The sequence below is a fragment of the Arachis hypogaea genome, chromosome 16 (assembly GCF_003086295.3).
Source record: "Arachis hypogaea cultivar Tifrunner chromosome 16, arahy.Tifrunner.gnm2.J5K5, whole genome shotgun sequence".
NCBI classification, from domain to species: domain Eukaryota; kingdom Viridiplantae; phylum Streptophyta; class Magnoliopsida; order Fabales; family Fabaceae; genus Arachis; species Arachis hypogaea.
In genome coordinates this window covers 137,717,204-137,737,251 of record NC_092051.1, presented here as the reverse complement: position 1 = coordinate 137,737,251, position 20,048 = coordinate 137,717,204, and the positions used below count along the sequence as shown (strand labels likewise).

The 20,048-nt window shown below is 33.0% G+C and overlaps 1 protein-coding gene across 1 annotated transcript; it reads left to right on the top strand.

The window, feature by feature from the left end:
• Positions 1-5,186: 5,186 nt before the first annotated feature.
• On the top strand, positions 5,187-7,562 carry LOC112757665 (inositol transporter 1-like). The gene is made up of 5 exons (XM_025806220.1): positions 5,187-5,340; positions 5,434-5,504; positions 5,784-6,119; positions 6,213-6,320; positions 6,729-7,562. Exons 1-5 carry the CDS (start codon positions 5,187-5,189, stop codon positions 7,560-7,562), a joined length of 1,503 nt encoding a protein of 500 aa, XP_025662005.1.
• The last annotated feature ends 12,486 nt before the right edge of the window (positions 7,563-20,048 follow it).

Below are 20,048 nucleotides of genomic sequence, written 5' to 3'. Positions count from 1 at the left end.
TCAGAACACAACTCTCAAACTCTGGTTTTCTCTCCTTGCTTCTGAATGAGCAGAAAGTCTTCTTTTATCTCCTTACATGTTGCTGGGTTCTTCTTCCAAGGTCAACACCTTGAGCCTTGAGCTTCACCAACCCACAGATTCACTTTTTCTCATTAAACCTTAGAGTAAAAACTTTGCTTCTGACTTCTCCATCTTGACTGAAAGCCATAAAGCAACAACCACAAGAGTCTTCCAATGGTCGACTTAATCTGAGCCCTTGAAAACTAACTTGGTCCCCAAGACATGTTTGAGACCGTGGATTTACAGTAGAGAGGAACAGAAATCCTCTTTTCCATATAGCTTAAAATGAAGATACAGAGAATTGAAGATGAAGAGAAGAAATTGTGTTGCATGCAAGAGAAAACGTATTACCTTGAACTTTCTGATATTTTCTTGATATGGTTGATTAGACCTCACCCTTCTTTGCTTAACCTTCTCTTTCCTTCTTCTTTCATGACTAGCTTAGGGACTAAGCTCTCTTTCTTACTTTTTCTAAGTTCAGTGATTTGACTAAGACAGAGAAGAAAGGAACGTTGCTTTGGAAACAATGAGAGAGAGTGAAGACTTCAATATTGTATGAGAAGCTTGGTGGGATCAACTTGAATTGATGGACATAGGCTTGGATCGGTTTTGATTTGCTTGGCCCGATGGTTCCTTTCTTTGTTTCTTTTGGGCTCCACTTGATTAACCATCCTATTAGCCTTGATGTTTTTATTTTCATTCCAATTTGGGCTGCTTGATTTAATTTTGGCCTGCAACAATTTTATAAATAATTAGCAACATATAATTATTAACACTCAACACTAATTATTTATTTTTCCCAAAAATAATGTTTGTCATCACTAATTAATTTATTTAATTTCTTAACTCAACATATACATATATTGGAGTTTGATTTTGGGCCTTGAAAGGCTTGGTAGAGGATTAGTGTTGATGCTTTGGTGATTTTGGGCCTTGGAGCTGTGTTTGGCTTAGTGGGTTGCCTTGGACAAACGTGGAAATTGGCCAAGGTATAGTTTAGGTTTCCTGTATATAATATATAATGTCGTGTGAAAACTTAGGCTAGAGAACCATAGGGTAAGCTGGAATGATTATGTGTATTGAATGTTTAATGATAATGATATGAAGTGAGCATGTGTGGTGTTCACTTGATTTTGTTAGTATTGGAATGATGAATGATGATGTAATGATGTTTGAAGCACTTGTGACCATGGCAATATGTATATATATAGATTGATATGTTGGTGTTTGTTGTCAACTTGTAAATTTTAGGTTGAAGTGAGATGTTATTGAGTTGAAAAATGGTAGGATTGCAAAGATTGTTGTGATATTATTAAGGGTAAGTTATAGTGATGATTATAGGTATGATGGATTGGGTTAGAATGAGCTTTAAAAAGAAAATGAGGTTTTAAGGTTTTTGTGAAATTTGGTTTTTGGCCGGACTTCGGCGACCCATAACTTGGCTTCCGGACCTCCAAGTGATTTCAAACTTGTTTCTTATAAAAATTGGGTCTGTGAAGTTTACGCCATTCGAAGAATGGATGAAAAATGATTTAAAACGAAAAAGTTATGTGCGTTGGAAGTTTGAGGTTAGAAATTAAAATTCTGCAGCTTTTGAAACTTAGTGAAATTTTTCGAAAAACGCATGTTCACGCGTACGCATTGCCCATGCGTACGCGTGACATGGAATTTTTGCGTACGCATATACCCCTTCGCGGACAAACGCTACTGCCTGGGTTGCATGCGTACGCGTAATCAGGGGATGCGTACGCGTCTTGCCCAAAACGTGTACGCGTGACCCACGCGTACGCGTGGCCCTGTTTTCATCAAAAACAAATTTTGTGTTTTAAAGCTCAAACTCGAACCTCTAGATTTCTATTTTCATTTCTTTAGTCTAAATATTGTTAGTAGGCCTAGTCATAGAATGAAGTTAGGAAATTGTGGTAACCTGAAGGTGAAGAAAGATTTGTTTAAAAGGTAATAAGTGATTAGAGGAGATGGTATTTGATCGATAAAGATGATGAAAATGGTATAAGAGGTAATTAAGAGAGTAAAGTGACATTAATAATGATGAGATGAGACATGAATCTTTATGATGTTGAATAATTAAGAATGATGAGATGAGACGTGACTCACTGTGAGATTGGAAATGATAAATTGTAAGAAACGATTGAATAATTTGAGCTTAGGGCGTTGCCCTCCCCATGTCAGCCATGATTTTTTCCGTGATTATTATTGAGCTTGGGGTGTTGTTTCCTCCATGTCAGCCTGGGATTCATCCCATGGATAACATTCAGCTTGGGGTATTATCTTTCCCATGTCAGCTTGGGGTATTGTTTTCCCCATGTCAACTTGGGTGTTGTCTCTTCTCCCCATGTCAGCTTGGGATTCATCCCATGGATATTATTGAGCTTGGGGGTGTTCTCTTCCCCATGTCAGCTTGGGAATTCTCCCCATAGTGTATTTTTGAGCTTAAGAACATGTCGGGATGGCTACGTAACCGACAGTTGATATCAACGGCTATAGGATAGGCATGCATCATATGCATCTGTATGTATGGCTTGTTTGTGCATTAATTGAGATTGCCTAATTGATTATAATATGCTAATTGTCATAATTGATATCTGTATTATCTGTATTCTACCTGTGCTTGCTTTGTCTACTTATCTGTCTTTGTAATTACCGAAGATGGATGAACGGAGGAAAGGCCGAGAGATTGAGGATTCTATTTAAGTTCCAGCTAGATTTAAGGAGGTGATTTAGTTGAGAAAGCCTTAGAGAACCACCCTGATTTATGGTTTCTGTTTAGTTCTTTAAGTTTTATAATCTGAGTGTCGGTGTTCTAGGATTGTCTCTGGCATTCCCAAGACCTTATATATTATGTGCGTGACACCTTTACCATGCTGAGAACCTCTGGTTCTCACCCCATACTGTGTTGTGTTTTTCAGATGCAGGTCGAGAGGCTCCTCGTTAGGCGTCTGGACTTCTGAAGCGGAGTAGTTCCTGGGTTTATTTTGATATATATATATATATATATATATATATATATATATATATATATATATATATATATATATACATATACTTAACTCTCTCTGATTGAGTTGTTATTTTGTTCCTCTTAGAGGCTAATGGAGAGCTAGGATTTTATTTATGTATTTTGGGCTTTGGGATATGTATATATGTATGTAAATATTCTCCGACCAGCCTTGGTTTCGCAAGCTGAGTTAGGAGCTTGTTATTTTGTATCTTTTTGGCTCTCTACCCCTAGTTTCTGTTATATTATGTTCGTTGACTGTCGGTTTCTTTGCACGCAGGTAACCACGTTCCTGAGCATTGCGCTTTTTATTTTCACAAATTTTGTTTTACCAATCCTTCAAGACTCCTAGTATACTACATTCTTTTGACTATTACATATATTTATATCCTATCTTAGAGGATGTAGCGCCTCACCACCTCTGTTTTACATCCTAGGTATAAAGCTCTGTGTGGTAGAGTGTTACAAGTTTCAGTTCATTGAAAATTTAATATATCTAAATATAAATTATATCCTAATATAATAATGAAGTTTCAATGCATAAAATTTTTAAAGTAAAAGTATATTCGAATGAAAGTATTATTTAACCGTGTTTTTCAATTTTATGATTTTATTATTTTTATCCCTATTTTAGATAATATTTATTAATTTTTAATCATTATTTTACAATTTTTGAAATAGAATTTTCTGTCAAAATAATATATCTCTTTCCTAGAATTGTAAAATCTAATAATTTTTCATATGCATATTAAATACTAATTTGGGAACTAATTCTTATATACACCGTGAAAGAAGAGTTATTTTTTCTCTAATTAGTTATCACAAATATTTAAGAAAAGAGAGAAAAAAATATAATAAAAAAGGATAAAAAAATTGATGAATGGTTATAAACTATAACATGTGGCTTAAAATTTTTTATTCTGAGAGGAAAATATCTCTAGTTTCGGAAGGATAGAATTAAATATCTCATGTTTATCGTTAATTTAAACTAATTAATATAGAACACAACATGATTAATATATGTATATGTCGTAATTTATTGACTAACGACATATTTTTAAATAATAAATATGACACGATTTTGATGGTTAATGATAATATTTTCGTTGACCGTCAAATAAAAAGATGACAAATAGAGTTATTGTTAGTTAAGTTAATCTTTATTTAAGTGATTATTCACGATTTATCTCTTTTACTAGAAGATACTATTTGTTGACCATTGAATATGAAGGTAATAAGTGTCTATCACAGTACATAAGAGAATTTTCACCAACTATAAAAAGCCACCAAAAAAATATGCTCACAACTCAATTTAGTATAACAAAAAATAATGTTTCATAACCAATAAAATTTATTATTTTTAATTAATATTAGCAAATATTTTAAAGTTTAAGTACTAAATTTTAAATTTTAAATACTAAAATTAACTCCTAACAATATAAAAATAAAATGTTAGCTAACAGTATTAAGTATTAACTAATATTAATAAAAATTATTATCTTTAACATTTTTCTGATTTTCGCAAGAAAATATATGCAAATAATTTTTATGATTCACATGTATTAATTATTTGAATTTAATTTATATAACAAATATCACTGTGAAATAGATTTTTATAGACATCCAACTAACATATCAATACATAAGCAAATAAACTTCACATAACCACCGATTATAGCTTGAAAGGCTCATGAATACTATAAATATATTTGATTAGAAAAAAAATAGAAAATTATTAAATGGTATCAATACATAAGAACTAAAATAATCTAAATTAAGATAGTTAATATAAGGATCCAAAATGACAGCAATCATGTTAACATATGTAGGTATTTGAGTACATGTTTGTTGTGACAGAGTAATAACAGAAAGTAGGAAAGGAAATAAAAAGAAGGGAGAGTAATCTAGTTGCAAGTTCACATCAACATGAAACTGATCCTTCATTAAAGAAAACAAATGTTGTTATCATATATATGCCCATCGACTTTTAAGGGAACAAGAAATCCAACAAAATTTTTAAATTTAACAACTTTATTATCTATAAAACTATGTTAGATCTCACGCATTAACATGCAATTTACAACTAGTTGATAAAAGCAAGCTAGCAACAATGGTGGCTGATATGTGCGTGTCGATTAAAGCAGGAAGCTCTGATTATTTGGAGAAACATCCAGAGCGTAGAATATCATTTTCCCAAAATTTTTACATTATTGGAGTTACTTTTGCGGCTGGTATTGGTGGCCTTCTATTTGGTTATGATACTGGTACATTATACATATATGCGTATTTTCTACCATTTCATTAATTAAAAAAAAAAGAAGGAAATGATATAGCATATATTTTGTTTTCATTTGTAGGTGTGATATCTGGCGCTCTCTTGTACATAAAAGATGATTTTGAAGTTGTAAAGAACAGTAGTTTTCTTCAGGTAAAAGAGAGAGAGTGTCTTTTTTTTTTCATTTTCTTTTAATTTGGTAGCTTGTAATTATGACCATAGTTATATAAAACGCAATATGTTCTGGTAGGAGAATTGGTAGGTGGTACGCAATACATCACATTTAAAATTTTTAATGGGAAAATTATATATATATAGCTTTCGACAACAAAGATAAATTGTGAATTCATGTAACTATGACTACGACGCAGTAGGACTAGAGTAGAGTGCCATTTTGTAGCAATTATATGTTCTCATTTTGTATGTTTGCAGGAACTAATAGTTGCCATGGCCTTAATTGGTGCAATTTTCGGTGCCGCCATTGGTGGTTACATTAATGATTCTTTAGGGCGTAAGGCTGCCACTATTGTGGCAGATATTTGTTTCGCAGTAGGATCACTCTTGATCGCCGTCGCACCAAATCCCACACTTATCATAGTTGGCCGGTTTTTTGTTGGCCTAGGTGTAGGTTTCGCCTCTGTTACTGCTCCTATGTATATCGCAGAAGTATCACCGTCTGAAATAAGAGGTGGATTAGTTAGTGTCAATTGTCTTATGATCACAACTGGCCAATTTCTTTCCTTTGTCATCAATTATGGTTTGACTAGAGTAAGCATACCCAACTCTTTAGCTAACAATACCAATAGTAATAATTTTGTCTTCATCCATCTTGATTTTCTAAGAGCAAAATTATGTGTGCAGGTTCCTGGAACATGGCGTTGGATGCTTGGAATTGCAGGTACACCAGCTGTTATTCAGTTGGTTCTTATGGTCTTTCTTCCTGAGTCCCCCAGATGGCTATATTTGAAGGTAAATGATGATATAAGATCAATGATCATTCATGTGAAGTTCTCTTTATGCAAAAATTATAGGTAATAACTATTAGATAATTTGACATGTTGAACTAAAGAGTAATGTTGGAAACCAAATTTTTTTTTAAACTAACATCAGCCAATTTTGTTATTTTGTTTATCTTAAATTCTAGATCCTAAAACTTAAATTATAAATATAAGATCTAAAGTTGACTAATGTTAGCTAACTAAAAATTAGTTTCCTGTACTTTTTTTTAACTAAATTATCATCTAATGATTATCAACTATTATTTTCATATGAAGACAATTTTATGTCAGTAGTCACCTATAAAATTTGGGTAAAATAAATCCTTATATTGATTTTTTTGGTACAATAATTAAAAGTTTAGTTACTTTTAACTTGCAGAATAGGAAGGAGGAGGCCACCAATGTTCTTTCTAAGATATACCCATCTCCTCGGTTGGAGGACGAAATAGATATTCTTGAAGCTCACATGGAGCAAGAACAAAAGGATAAGGTCAAAGTTAAATACAGTGATGTATTTAAGTTGAAAGAAATCAGAGTTGCATTCATATGTGGCGCTGGACTTCAAGCATTCCAACAACTTACCGGTATTAGTGTTATAATGTACTATAGCCCAACAATCATTCAATTGGCTGGCTTCAAATCAAACGAATCGGCTTTGTTCTTATCCCTCATTGTTTCTGCAATTAATGCCGGTGGCACAATTATTGGCATTTACCTTATTGACATTGTAGGGCGAAAGAAGCTTACACTTAGTAGCTTAATAGGTGTGGTTGGATCATTAATCCTACTATCTGCTTCATGTTATGTTAGAGGACATGGCAACCCGAGTTTAGTTTATGGATGGCTTGCTGTTGCGGGTTTGGCTTTGTATATTATATTCTTTGCACCTGGAATGGGTCCTGTTCCTTGGGCTCTGAACACAGAGATATATCCTGAAGAGTTTAGAGGAATATGTGGTGGCATGTCTGCAACAATTAATTGGGTTGGTAGTGTCATCATGTCTATTAGCTTCCTTTCTTTTGTGGATGCTATTGGGCTTGGTGAGAGTTTTATGATTCTTTTGGCTATTGCTTGTGTTGCGATAATTTTTGTGATTTTCTATATGCCAGAGACAAAAGGATTGACTTTTGAAGAAGTTTCAAATATTTGGAAAGAGAAAGCCTATGGAAAAGATAAAAACATAGAGAGCATGGTTGAGACAGCAAGTACATGATCAACAACTTTTTCCAATACATTTAAGACTTGTGAAAGCACGAAAAGTCATAAAGTTAGGGTTTGAACATGAAATGAAGAAGAACAAAAAATAAAAGGAGAAGAAATGAAAGATGCAATATATATGTGCATGCGCATGTGTCTGTGTCCTTATTGGTAGCTTTGGCCAAAGAGTTCAAAACACCATCCATGTGGTTGGCTATATAGTTGATCAGGATCATGTCTTCTTCCATGGTCCATGGCCCTTTTCTCACTTCCAAATCTTGAGACATGTTGAGAGAGTGAGAGAGATAGAGAGAGAGAGAGAGAGACTTTGGAAGGGGTGTTAAGGGAGAAGACTCTAATGACGTGTGTGACAAGCAATGTAGAGTTAGTTAGCATTACAGAGTTAGTTAGAGGAAGTGAGAATCTGTTATAAGATTAGTTGAGTGTTAGTTATTGATGTGTTTCTATCTTTCACTCTTAGTGTGTAAATAAGTGAGGAAGCTTCGTATGTAAATTAATACATTCTTCCAACATCAATTCAATTTAATATTTAGTTCATTCTCTTAGCTTTCTTTCTAGTTTTCATACTCTCAACTTGGCAACACAGTGTTCATCAACTTGCTTAATGTGCTTCTAGATCCTAGTCCTCAAGTATTTCTTGATCTCGTTTCTAGTTCCTCCCAGTATATACTTGGCTATTTTCGACCATGTACAGTCATTATGATTTGATTAATTTATTATGGACAAAAAATGTCATTTTATTACATTAGAATGAACTCAAATCTTATTCAAAAATATTTGATTGATAAATTTTACAAAGATATAAAATAAATAGTTTAATTTTTATGTACTGATATTATATAACGTTTAATTTGACATAGTCATATAATCAAATCTGTTAATTTGGATAACTATTCACACCGATCAATGTAAAAAGTTTACTAACGTCATATTATGTTACTGCTCACATATGTAAAACTACTTTATTAAGAACGAAGGCTACGGTAGTTATACAATTTTAACAATATTTAAAAAGTGTTGTTAAAATTAAAATAATATTTTTAATATTAAAAAATATTTTTAATTTTAAAAAAACTATTATATTGCAAAAATATAAAAATGTGTTACTTTAAATACCATATATTTATATATATCAACCTTGCTATATATAAAAAATGAAAAATTATATTTTTATAAATTATCTTCCATATTTTTGTAATCAACCTCTAAATTAAAAAATATTAAGTTTATATATTTATGATATACTATCTATGATGTCATATAGTACAAGGGCAGTTGAAAATCAATATTAGAATAAATACATAAATGATCTCTTCTACTATGACTAATTTTTTAATTACATGACACAAATATAAAAAGATAAGATTCACCTCTTCATCTCTCACTTTTTAGACAAATCATGTACAAATTCTTTAAGAACCAAAGAAATTTTTTACATAAATGTGTCAAGAGAGTGTCTACTACTAATATGTGGGATTGAGAGAAAGCTAGTTAGTTAAAACATGTGCAATGATTTCTTGAAAAAGAAGGTATGAATTGAATTTAAAATTTACTAATTAAATAGTTTCATACAGGTTTATAGCAAATGAAAGTTTTCACATACCGATAATATTAGTGTTTCAACTATAGTGTCTTCTATAGTGCATAACTTTTCAACTATTTAATATAAAAAGTAAAAGGTGGGGTCCACCATAGCCAGGGACGGAGCTAGATAAAAGATTAGAGAGGACCAAAAATATTTATATAATAAAATAAGACTAAAATAAAATTTTAAGGAAACTAAACTGAAATTTACATATAATTTACATATAAAAAATTAAAATTAAGGGGGCCATTGCCCCCCTTAGCTACAATGTAGCTCTGCCCTGACCATAGCCTCTCTCACTTTTTAGGAAATTTAGTAAAATTTTCCATAATTTATATATATAGAAGAGGGCTAAAATATAAAACAAGTCTTCTACTCTAGTGAAAAAAAAAGTTGAATTTTCTCGATTTTATAATTAATATTAAAACAAATATATAAAATAATTTAACCTTTTTAGATTGTTAAGATGTTAGGCTAATAATTGGGCTTATTTATTTGTAGGTTATAGCATTATCGATTAGTCATATGGAACATGCAAATCTGAGAAAGGAAAAATAAGAAATAAAGAACTTTTGAATTTTTCTTGTATGTGTGAGCTACGTAGAGTACATAATGTGATCACTTTTAAAATTGTTCAGCCTAAATTGAAAGCTGATATGTTTTATTGTTTTATTCATAAATGATGCTACAGAGATAACAAGTTGTGACTACAAAGCTAAGATATCTAAATTTTTTTTTATATAACTCGATCGAATTTTGAGTTGTATAATATCATTAGTGAAGTTGGGGTAATACAGCTTGGTGAAATGTTAAACCTCATTCATATGAAGCCAATGAAATGTTAATATTTTTAGGTAAATGTTGTTGAAAATTTTAAATTATATTATATTTATTAAATTATTTAATTTGAGACGTATGAAGCTAACAACATTATCATATACTCATAATAATATAGAACGTACTATATCATATTGTAGTTCGCTTTTAAATAAACTCTACAATATACTAACAAAATAAATGTTATATTTATCATATTTGAAATTAAATATAAAAACTTTTAACCATGCCATACATCTATATATATTAAATAGAGTGTCACGAGTTAACATAATTAACCTCATTAAATACTACTAGTCACTAATAATTAGCTTATAAGATTTACGAAGTATACAAATATCATCCAAATTAAATATGACAGATAATAAAAGAGTATGCGGTAATATTAAATTATACGTAAAAGAACATATTATGTCATACTACATGAGAGAATTTTGACCAGCTCTAAAAATCCACCAAAGAGATATACTCCCAACTCAACTTACTATAAAAAAAAATATTATTACATAATCAATAACATTTATTATTTTTAATTAATATTTGGCTAATATTTTATACCTTAAGACTTAAGTACATACTAAAATTTAAACCTTAAATACTAAAGTTAACTCTTAATAATATAAAAATAAAATATTAACTAAAAATATTAACTAATATTAATAAAAATTACTAATCTCTTAACATTTTTCGTAAAATAATACATGCAAATAATTTTTATGATTCGTATGTATTAATTATTTAGATTTAATTTATATAAATATCACTGTGGAACAGATTTTTACAGACATCCAATTATTAACATATCAATACTTCAGCAAATAAATTAAATTTCACTTAGCCACCAATTATAACTTGAAATTAAAGGCTCATGAATACTATAAATATATTCGATTATACAAAAATAGAAATTATTAAATACTATCAATGCATAAGAATTAAAATAATCTAAATTAAGGTAGTTAAGGACCCAAAATGACAGCAACCATGTTAACATATGTAGATATTTAAGTACACGTTCATTGTAACAGAATCATAATGGAATGTCGGAAAGAAAATAAAAAGAAGGGAGAGTAATCTTGTTGCAAGTTCACATCAACATGAAACTGATCCTTCATACAAGAAAAACAAATGTTATCACACATATGCTCATCAATTTTTAAGGGAACAAGAAGTCCAACAAAAATTTAACAACTTTATTACTATAAAACTATGTTAGATCTCATGCATTAACATATAATTTACAACTAGTCGATAAAGCAAGCTTGCAATAATGGTGGTTGATATGTGTGTCGATTAAAGCAGAAAGTTCTGATTATTTGGAGAAACATCAGGAGCGCAGAATATAATTTTTCCAAAATTCTTACATTGTTGGAGTTACTTTTGCCGCTGGTATTGATGGCCTTCTATTTGGTTATGATACTGGTACAATGTACATATATGCATATTTTCTACCATTTCATTAATTAAGAAAAAAGAAAAAAAGAAATGATATAACATATTTTGTTTTTATTTGTAGGTGTAATATCTTATGCTTTCTTGTACATAAATGATTTTGAAGTTTTAAAGAATAGTAGTTTTCTTTGGGTAAAAGAGGGAGAGAGTTTTTTTTTTTTAATTTTCTTTTAATTTGGTAGCTTGTAATTGTGACCATAGTTATATGGAAGTGAGTTCTACTAGTGGGACATGCCCTTGCTTTTAGGAAGAAAAAGAATCCCAATTTTATTGTTTAACTAGATGCAAAAAAATTTAAGAAATTTGTAGGCAAGTTGAGTTGAATTGGTGCTTACCTGGTCTAGATCTAGCTATCAGAGTTTAGCTCATGATGGTTGGAGGTAACTAAAAACAGTGGCGGAGTTTGAAACAAAATTTTGGGGGGCCGGATAGAAGATAATTGTCAAGATGTTTTTGATATGGACCGCATTTAAGATAAGCTCGTCTAACCTCATCTCTTTGATTTGGGTGATATTGCCAAATTTAAAGCCGTTTTCCAGGATCTCGTTTCAAATAATTAAGGTCAAACTCATCACATACAACTCTTTGAATTTTTTGAGGTTGTATCTCACTTTCTTCGTGATTCATTAAAGTAGAAAAACTATGTACAGGTATTGATATTGTAAAAGTTATATGTTCTCCTTCTTGAATATTAGCCTTCCTCTTAAAAAATGCATCAATTCTTTGATTTTTCATAATTATTTTATATAAAAATTTGAATATATATCCTGTAAAATATGTAAAAAAGAAGTTAGAATGACAAATATTAAAATTTATAATATTTATTGAATTTTTTTTATCAATTTATACAAATACAATAATATCAATACTTATTGAATATTCTAATATTTTTTATCATATAAAAAATTAAATTAAATAAACAGTGAAATATATAATGTAAAATAATATTAAATTACATAAATAAAAAATACCTAATTTTTTATATTTGAACTCAAAGGTAGAGAACGTGTTGCTTATTAAATAGAGAGCTGCGAAATGCGAATACACTCAGTTAAGTCCAAATCCAACATGTTTTAAATATTTAAAACTAAAAATTATTGTACAATAAAAACAAAAGATGAAGATTGAACTTTGATATTTTAAACCATAGTAAAGTATTTGAGCCAACTGAACTAATTTTTTATTTTTTGAAGAAGTATTACTAATTTTTTTTACCAAAAGTTTGGGGGGCCATGGCTCCCCTTGTCTTAACTAAGCTCCGCCCCTGACTAAAAATCTTCTAACGCGATCGAATGCAGATGTGAAGACCCAATTCTTCACAATTTCTTCTCTAGTCCGTGTGAAAGGAGAGAAATAGCTAGATTTTTTAGCACTCTAGCATTTAAGAGAGCTACATCAAGAAATGATACGGATGTCTTGCCGTTTTTCATCATGAGTTTTTTGCATCTAATGTTGCTTTTCTCTTTTTGTTATCTCTATTTCTTTCATCTATTGATAAGTCTCTTGGGAGTCCCTCAATTTTTTTTCAATCCGTCTAATGTGAACATATGTTTCTAAAATTTTTTTAAAATAAATATTTTTATTAGGAATATACATTAATTTGAGGGTATTTACAAATTTTCATCAAGTGTCTTATCTCATTTACAGTGTAAACGAGATAAGTTTGCTATATCTCGTTTACACTGTAAACGAGATAAGTCCAGAGAGCGACTATAAATGGAAGTCCAATGTTCTGAAAACTGGTTCGAACCGGTCGGTCGAACCGGTCGAACCATGAACCGGACGCCAAAACAATTCGGTCAATCAGCAAAACCGCAGAATCTATAAACTGGTGTTGAACCGGTGAACCGGTCAGTTGAACCGAACCGTGACCTGGCCGGTTGTTTGGCAAAACAGCAAAACGCTGCCGTTTCCCGCTCTGAAACCCTAAATCAATGTTCTGATCCCTGATTGCCTTCACAAAATCACAATTCTCATCGAGCTTCAGAATCAGAGAACGCCATCAGTCTCACATGGCCACACGGGTTCGTTGTCGAGCAATCACCTCCGTCGCGCAGTCACCTCCGTCGAGCAGTCACCTCCATCGAGCAGTCGCGCAGTCACTCGGCGTTCGTGCTCCACCACTGCTTGGTTCACTCGGCGTCGCTGTCTCCCACTCTCCCTAGTCCCTATTGCATGTTCTGTTGAAGCCTTGAAGGTGCCTTCGAGCTTCCAGAGTTCCAGGTAATTTCTTTCTTAGTTATGAACTTATGATTGTTTGATTGAATCATTGAATAACTGCATGTCTCTGTCTCCTGATGAGTTTGATTGAGTAGCTCTTTGATTTTGTGACATGATGAACTCTGAAACTGTGAACTCTAAACTGATCCTGCTAAATTGAACTAGATTTTGTGACATGATGAACTGCTAAGCTGTGAACTCTTTGATTGAGTAGCTCTTTGATTTTGCTTTGTTTACTGAACTGGATTTTGTTGTTTGTTGAATAATTGTGAATAATTTTGAATAATTTTGCTTTGTTTACTGAAACTGAACTGATTCCTGATGAGTTTAATTGAGTATTTTTTTAGTTATTTTATTTTTCTTTGAACTGATTACTGAAACTGAACTGATTACTGAAACTGAACTGATTTTGCTTTGTTTACTGATTACTGAAATTGAACTGATTTTGCTTTGTTTACTGAACTGGATTTTGTTGTTTGCTGAATAATTGTGAATAATTTTGAATAATTTTGGATGTTGTATGTTGTGAACTTGAGAGTTGAGATTATTGGGTTGGATTGCCATGAACTTTGCAGGCTATGAGTTAGCAAGGAAGGCCATGAATAAGAATAAGGAGCTAGCTGGTAAGGCTTAAGAGTAATGTTAATTAAAACCTGAATTTAGCTGCAGCCCTTGGGGAATTTCTTACTGGGAAATTTTTTAGCACTTACTGAGTTAATTGCAGCTCATGCCTGGATTTTCTTTAATCTGCTGGTCATTGATGCTGCACTGAAATTCACATTTTGTTTCCTTTGTTCATTTTGTACTTTTTTTGAGTCTGCCATTTGTAGCAGCAGAATCAACAAAATTTTCTTGTACTTCCAATTGATTTCTTCATCTAATGTATAGATTTTAAATCTATCATAATCTTTCTCAGGTTTCTTCTTTTTGATTTCCTGGCTCACTTAATTGTCGTCTGATTTTGCACTGCCTGAAGTCATTGTTATTATTATTATTATTAGAGCATTAGTGATCTTCACTATCAACTTATCTTATGCACTGTATGTAGTATGTACTATGCAATCAAAATTGTTAATTAATTAACATGAAACTACTGTGTACTTGATAGGTTTAGATATTAATAGAATTGGTAGGTTTTATTGATGAACTAGGAATTGCAAATCACAACCCCTTATTATTTTGTTTTTTGACTTTTGAATTTGTATTTGAATGAGATTATAACATTCTGGTTTATATAGTACTTTTAATTTGAATAGTATTTTAAGGTTTACATTAGACTATAATTATATTTTCATGTTTTTATTTATATTTTATTTATTATTTTATTATAAAACGGTTTTTCGGTTCAACCACGGTCGAACCGGTTGAACCTATGAACCAGTGAACCAGTAGCTAGAGCTGTTCGATGACCGGTTCGATTTTCAGAACCTTGTGGAAGTCGTTCACAATGTTTCAGACTCCATATTTCTCTCACATTTCTTTCATTTCTCTCTTTCTTGCACTGTTTTCTTGATATTTATTAGTTCCTCGGACATTATGGCATGCACGGATGCACGAGACCTTGACATCAACTGCCTCAACGCTAGTTAGCACATTGCGGGAGCCATCGACTTTGAGGTTAGTGTTATCTTTATTGTTTAAATTAATAAGTCTATGCGATTTTATTTCGAGAACTTTTATAGAGTTAGTGTTTTAACAAATGAGTAGGCTGGATGATATTGAGGTAACACAGTTTAGGTTAGTTGGCAAGTTAGTAACATGAGTTAGGTGTATAATTTACTCATAGTGAAAGTTATATAAGTAATTACTTTGATTTGAATTAGTTAATTAAATTTTTTTCACATACCGTGTTAGGGAGACAACTCTGCAACGCTTGGAGCAATCGCGGCACTTCATTGTACAACTCCTCCCAATCACCATATATCTAGGCAATTGCCTTTTGTTTTGCCATCCAAACCTTCTAGTATGACGGCTTGAAGTGATAGCTCTGTCTCACTGTTCTCTGTAGAACAGGAATGGTCACTGATGGATTGGACTGTATGAGTGGCAGGATGATTTTGCATATGAGATTGCCATCCAACTGTCGGTGATCCTGTGACATGGTGGGGCCAGACACGTGTGTGGTTCACCGAAGTTAGAAGTTAGGCCAATTAAGAGATTATAATATAATAGAACAGCGTTGTGAGTATAGCTCTTAACCAGCTAAAATCCACCTCACCAATTTAGAAAGGTGTCACAAAAATTTAGAATAGAAAAATACTGGGAGTATGAGTCCTAGGTCGTCTCCCAACGAGTTGCAAGAAAGGATGCTATTTTATTAATTAGGAATTTCCAAGAGAATTTGAGTTTGGTTGATAAGTAATTAAATAATTATAAATTAAAGCAATAAAAACTAAGAATGATTATTAATATTCTAAATAAAAAGTCTTGACTGGGGGAATGATTAATTGGAAGTTCTATCATTTTTGGGATCTCTTAAGTGTAGTATCAAAAAGGTTGTTGTTTTCACTTAGTTAACCCTTACTAAATAAAGGAAAGTCAAGTGATTGAGCTAACTCTTATTCATAAATCCTAGTCTTCTCCCTTGGGAAGGTCTAGCGTTAGTAAATACAGAACTAGCCAACAACTTCAAGTTTAATCAGCACTTAACCCTTCCAACTCAAGTGTCTCCTTTTAATCAACCCCCATGTCAAGTATGGATTCTACTCCATTGACATGAATATAACGCTCATAAAAATATAAGAAGAAGACATGATAAATTAAATTAATTAAAAGTAAAAGTAATCCTTTGCATTAACAATCCATGAAAATAATCCAATTACTACTTTAAACAAGAATTAAGAATATGGAATAAATAAAAGAGTAAGTAAGGAAACAAACTAGAATGATATCTTCAACGGAGGTAATGGCTCTTCAATATCCAAAAGCATAAAACTAATAAACTATGAATGTAAAGAGAACCTAGAGGGAGAGTAATCCTCTCTAAATTCAGATCTAAAACCTAAAAACTATCCTAATGAGAATGTGTCAATGTGTATCTCTTCTTCTGTGTTGAGTCTCTACACGTTCCCTGGCTTTATTCTGTGTTTCTGGGCCAAAATCTGGGTCAAAATGCGGCCCAAAATTGCCCCCATCATTTTCTGTTAATTCTGCAGATCGCGCAGGTCACACGTACGCGTCAGTCACGCGTGCGCGTCATTCAGCAATTTTCCTTGTCACGCATACGCGTCGTCCACGCGTTCGCATCATTTGTGCAGACTCCAATCCACGCATACGCGTCAGGCACGCGCACGCATCGCTGCAATTTTCTCCATTCCGCGTGCTCGCGTGAGCCATGCGCGCGCGTCGGTATTCACTGGTCATCTCCTTAGTTTCTTGTGTTCCTTCCATTTTTGCAAGCTTCCTCTCCATTCTCTAAGTCATTCCTGCCATATAAAGCCTGAAACACTTAACACACAGATCACGACATCGAATGGTATAAAGGAGAATTAAAATATACTAATTAAAGATCTCTAGGAAGCAAGTTTTCAACTATAAAACAATACTAGGAAGGAAAATGTAAAATCATGCAATTCGTATGAATAAGTGGGTGAAGACTTGATGAAACCACTCAATTAAACACAAGATAAACCATAAAATAGTGGTTTATCAACCTCCCCACACTTAAACATTAGCATGTCCTCATGCTTAGCTTAAGGAAATAAAATAAATGAGTAGGAAAAAGTAGGACTCATGCAATGCAATGCAACCTATGTATATGAATGCAACTATATGATAAAATAATTTTGCCTAATTGGTTAGAATAAATAAGTTCTTCAAGACAAAAATAACTCAAATTCCACTAATTCAAATTATACAGTAAAAACAAGTAAACTTGTAGGAAGACAGCTCATGAAAGCAGGGGACATAGAATTAAGCATTGAACCCTTACTGATGGTGTATATGCACTCTAGTCACTCTAGTGTATAGGGTAATCACTCTACTCTTCTCTAATCATGCTTTCTAAACCTTTTTCTTCACCTAACCAATCAACAAGTATTTAATGCACCAATGCAAACATCATGAGGTCTTTTCAAGGTTGTAATGGGGCCAAGGTAAAGGTGAGGGTATATATATGGCTAAGTGAGCTATAAATTGAATCCTTGATTATCCTAAGCAATCACCTAACATACATACTCTATTTTTTTCTTAAATCATCCTTAGCTACCCAAAATTTTCCCACTTTCATTTTACATACTCATGCATCAACTTTTCTCTTCAACTTGTACCACATATGCATTGATTTTTATTGAACTTAACTTAGCATTGGGATAATTTTTTCCCTTTATTCATTTATTTAATTACTTTATTACTTGAATATTTTTGGATTTTTTTTTGTAAAAGTAAACATAGCTTATCAATGCATATGGATTTATAATTTTTCTAGTTTCACATGAGTAGGTACCCAAATTCTCAATATTTTATCATAACACATTCCCTTGTTAACCCGTGTTTCCATAGTTTTCCACACTTAATTGACACAAAATCTCTATCTTAAGCTAACCAAAGATTCAATTTGGGGTATTACTTGTTTTTCTACTTAAGGCTAGTGATGTGGTAAAATATAGAACAAATGAAAAAAAAAAGGCTCAAATTGGCTAACAAAGGTGGTTGAAAGGGTAGGCTATTTGGGATAAGTGAGTTAATAAAATAATAGCCTCAATCATATGCATGCATATAACACATTAAATATTGGACATATAGGATGGAACAAAATATAGATTACAATCATAGAGAAACAAACACACAAGAATAAAATTTTATGGTTAAATAATGTAACCATGTCATTAAGCTCAAGTCTCATAGGTTGTGTGTTCTAACTTTTAACTATGTTCCAAATACAACTTCCAAACAAGTTTAACACAAAAGTTTTGATTTTAAATTAGTGAAATTTTTTCAAAAATAGGGTCTTAAAAAGAAACTTATTATTTTCTAACCAATTAGAACATGCATGCAAATAACCTATTACTATGCAATTTTTATCCTATCCTAACAAAAGAAAAATTAAATAAATATCCTATTCTATTGGTGCTAAGAAAGAGAAATTACCTCCGGAAGTCAGGTACTGACCGACCTCCCCACACTTAAAGCTTGGCACCGTTCTCGGTGCCATCAGTCAGGAACAAAGGGGGGCTGGTAGCAGCATCTCCACAATCAGGATCATCATGGCTCACTATGCTGGTAAATGAGGTGGAGTCTGGGGTGTCTGGTTCTTCTTTAGGTGGGTGGTGACCAACAAGCAGCTTCTTGAGGTATGTAAATCGGCGCTTGTTACGGCGCTCCCTTTGCTTTCCTTTCCGGTCAAGCCGGTCTAGCCTCTCAAGTATCTGATGGAGCAGTTAGTTTGTTGAAGGTGCTTGTGATGTAGAGGGAGAAGGAATATTTTCGGCCGGTTCGGTAGGCCGGCTAGTAGTAGCTGCTGGAGGTCTGATATATTTTCCGTTAAGGACTATCTGATCATCTCGTGGAATCATGGCCTTGGTGTCCCCAGCTTTGTAGGAGACTCTGGCTACTGAGACTAGATCTAAAACCAAGGCGGAAAAAGGTAGGTTGCCCGTAATCTGTACGTGTCCCATAGCATGCCTAATGTGTCTTGGTAAATTGAGGTGCTGGTCTGTAAGGATACACCAGAGTAAAACAGCCATGTCCGCAGTGAAGGAGGACTCGTGAGTGCTCGGAAAGGCATAATGGGACATAATCTGTGCCCATACTCGAGCCCCCAAGGTGAGTGCTGAAGCCAATATGCTCTTAGGTCGAGATCGATGGTATCCATAGATCCATCTGCTGCCAGGTTGTGCTATAACTCTGAGAACGGCGTTCCAGTCAAATTGATATGTCTGGTGCTTGAATGAGGCTTTTTGGAATGCGTTTAATACTTCTGGTGCAGGGGGAAGATCTAGAGCTTTTTGAATGTCCCCTTATGTTATGGGAACTTGCTTCTGACGGACATAAACAGACTGCATGGTTGGCATGTAAAAATTGGAGTAGAATTCAACTACCCAAGATAGGTTAACCTACCGTGGCTGTCTCCGTAGGAATCCCCATTGTCTTCGTTCAATTCGGGACTCAACAAATTCAACAATGTTGGTCGGGAGGACGAGAAGGTATTTGTTATTATAGTTTCTCTCAGCCAGGATGGGGAACATCTGCTCACAGTAGCGGTTAGGGAACCGCGTAGTGTCCTTTGCTGGGAAAGCTTTCTCTTTTTCATCGACCTTGATGATCCTCTTGATTTTTTTTGTTGAGGGTATTACGGCTGTTGAAGATGGCTTTGCCACTAGTGCTCTTTTTGTTCCTTTCCTTGCTGGTGGTTTGGGAGTAGCTTTCTCTTTACCCTTCTTGGTGGCC

What these genes read in the sequence shown, in the direction of transcription:
- LOC112757665 (XM_025806220.1), top strand. Translation starts at nt 5,187, where the DNA reads ATGGTGGCTGATATGTGCGTGTCGATTAAAGCAGGAAGCTCTGATTAT. An exon ending in TCTATTTGGTTATGATACTG is followed by an intron (nt 5,341 to 5,433) that starts GTACATTATACA and finishes TTTCATTTGTAG; the next exon opens with GTGTGATATCTGGCGCTCTC. An exon ending in TCAATTATGGTTTGACTAGA is followed by an intron (nt 6,120 to 6,212) that starts GTAAGCATACCC and finishes TTATGTGTGCAG; the next exon opens with GTTCCTGGAACATGGCGTTG.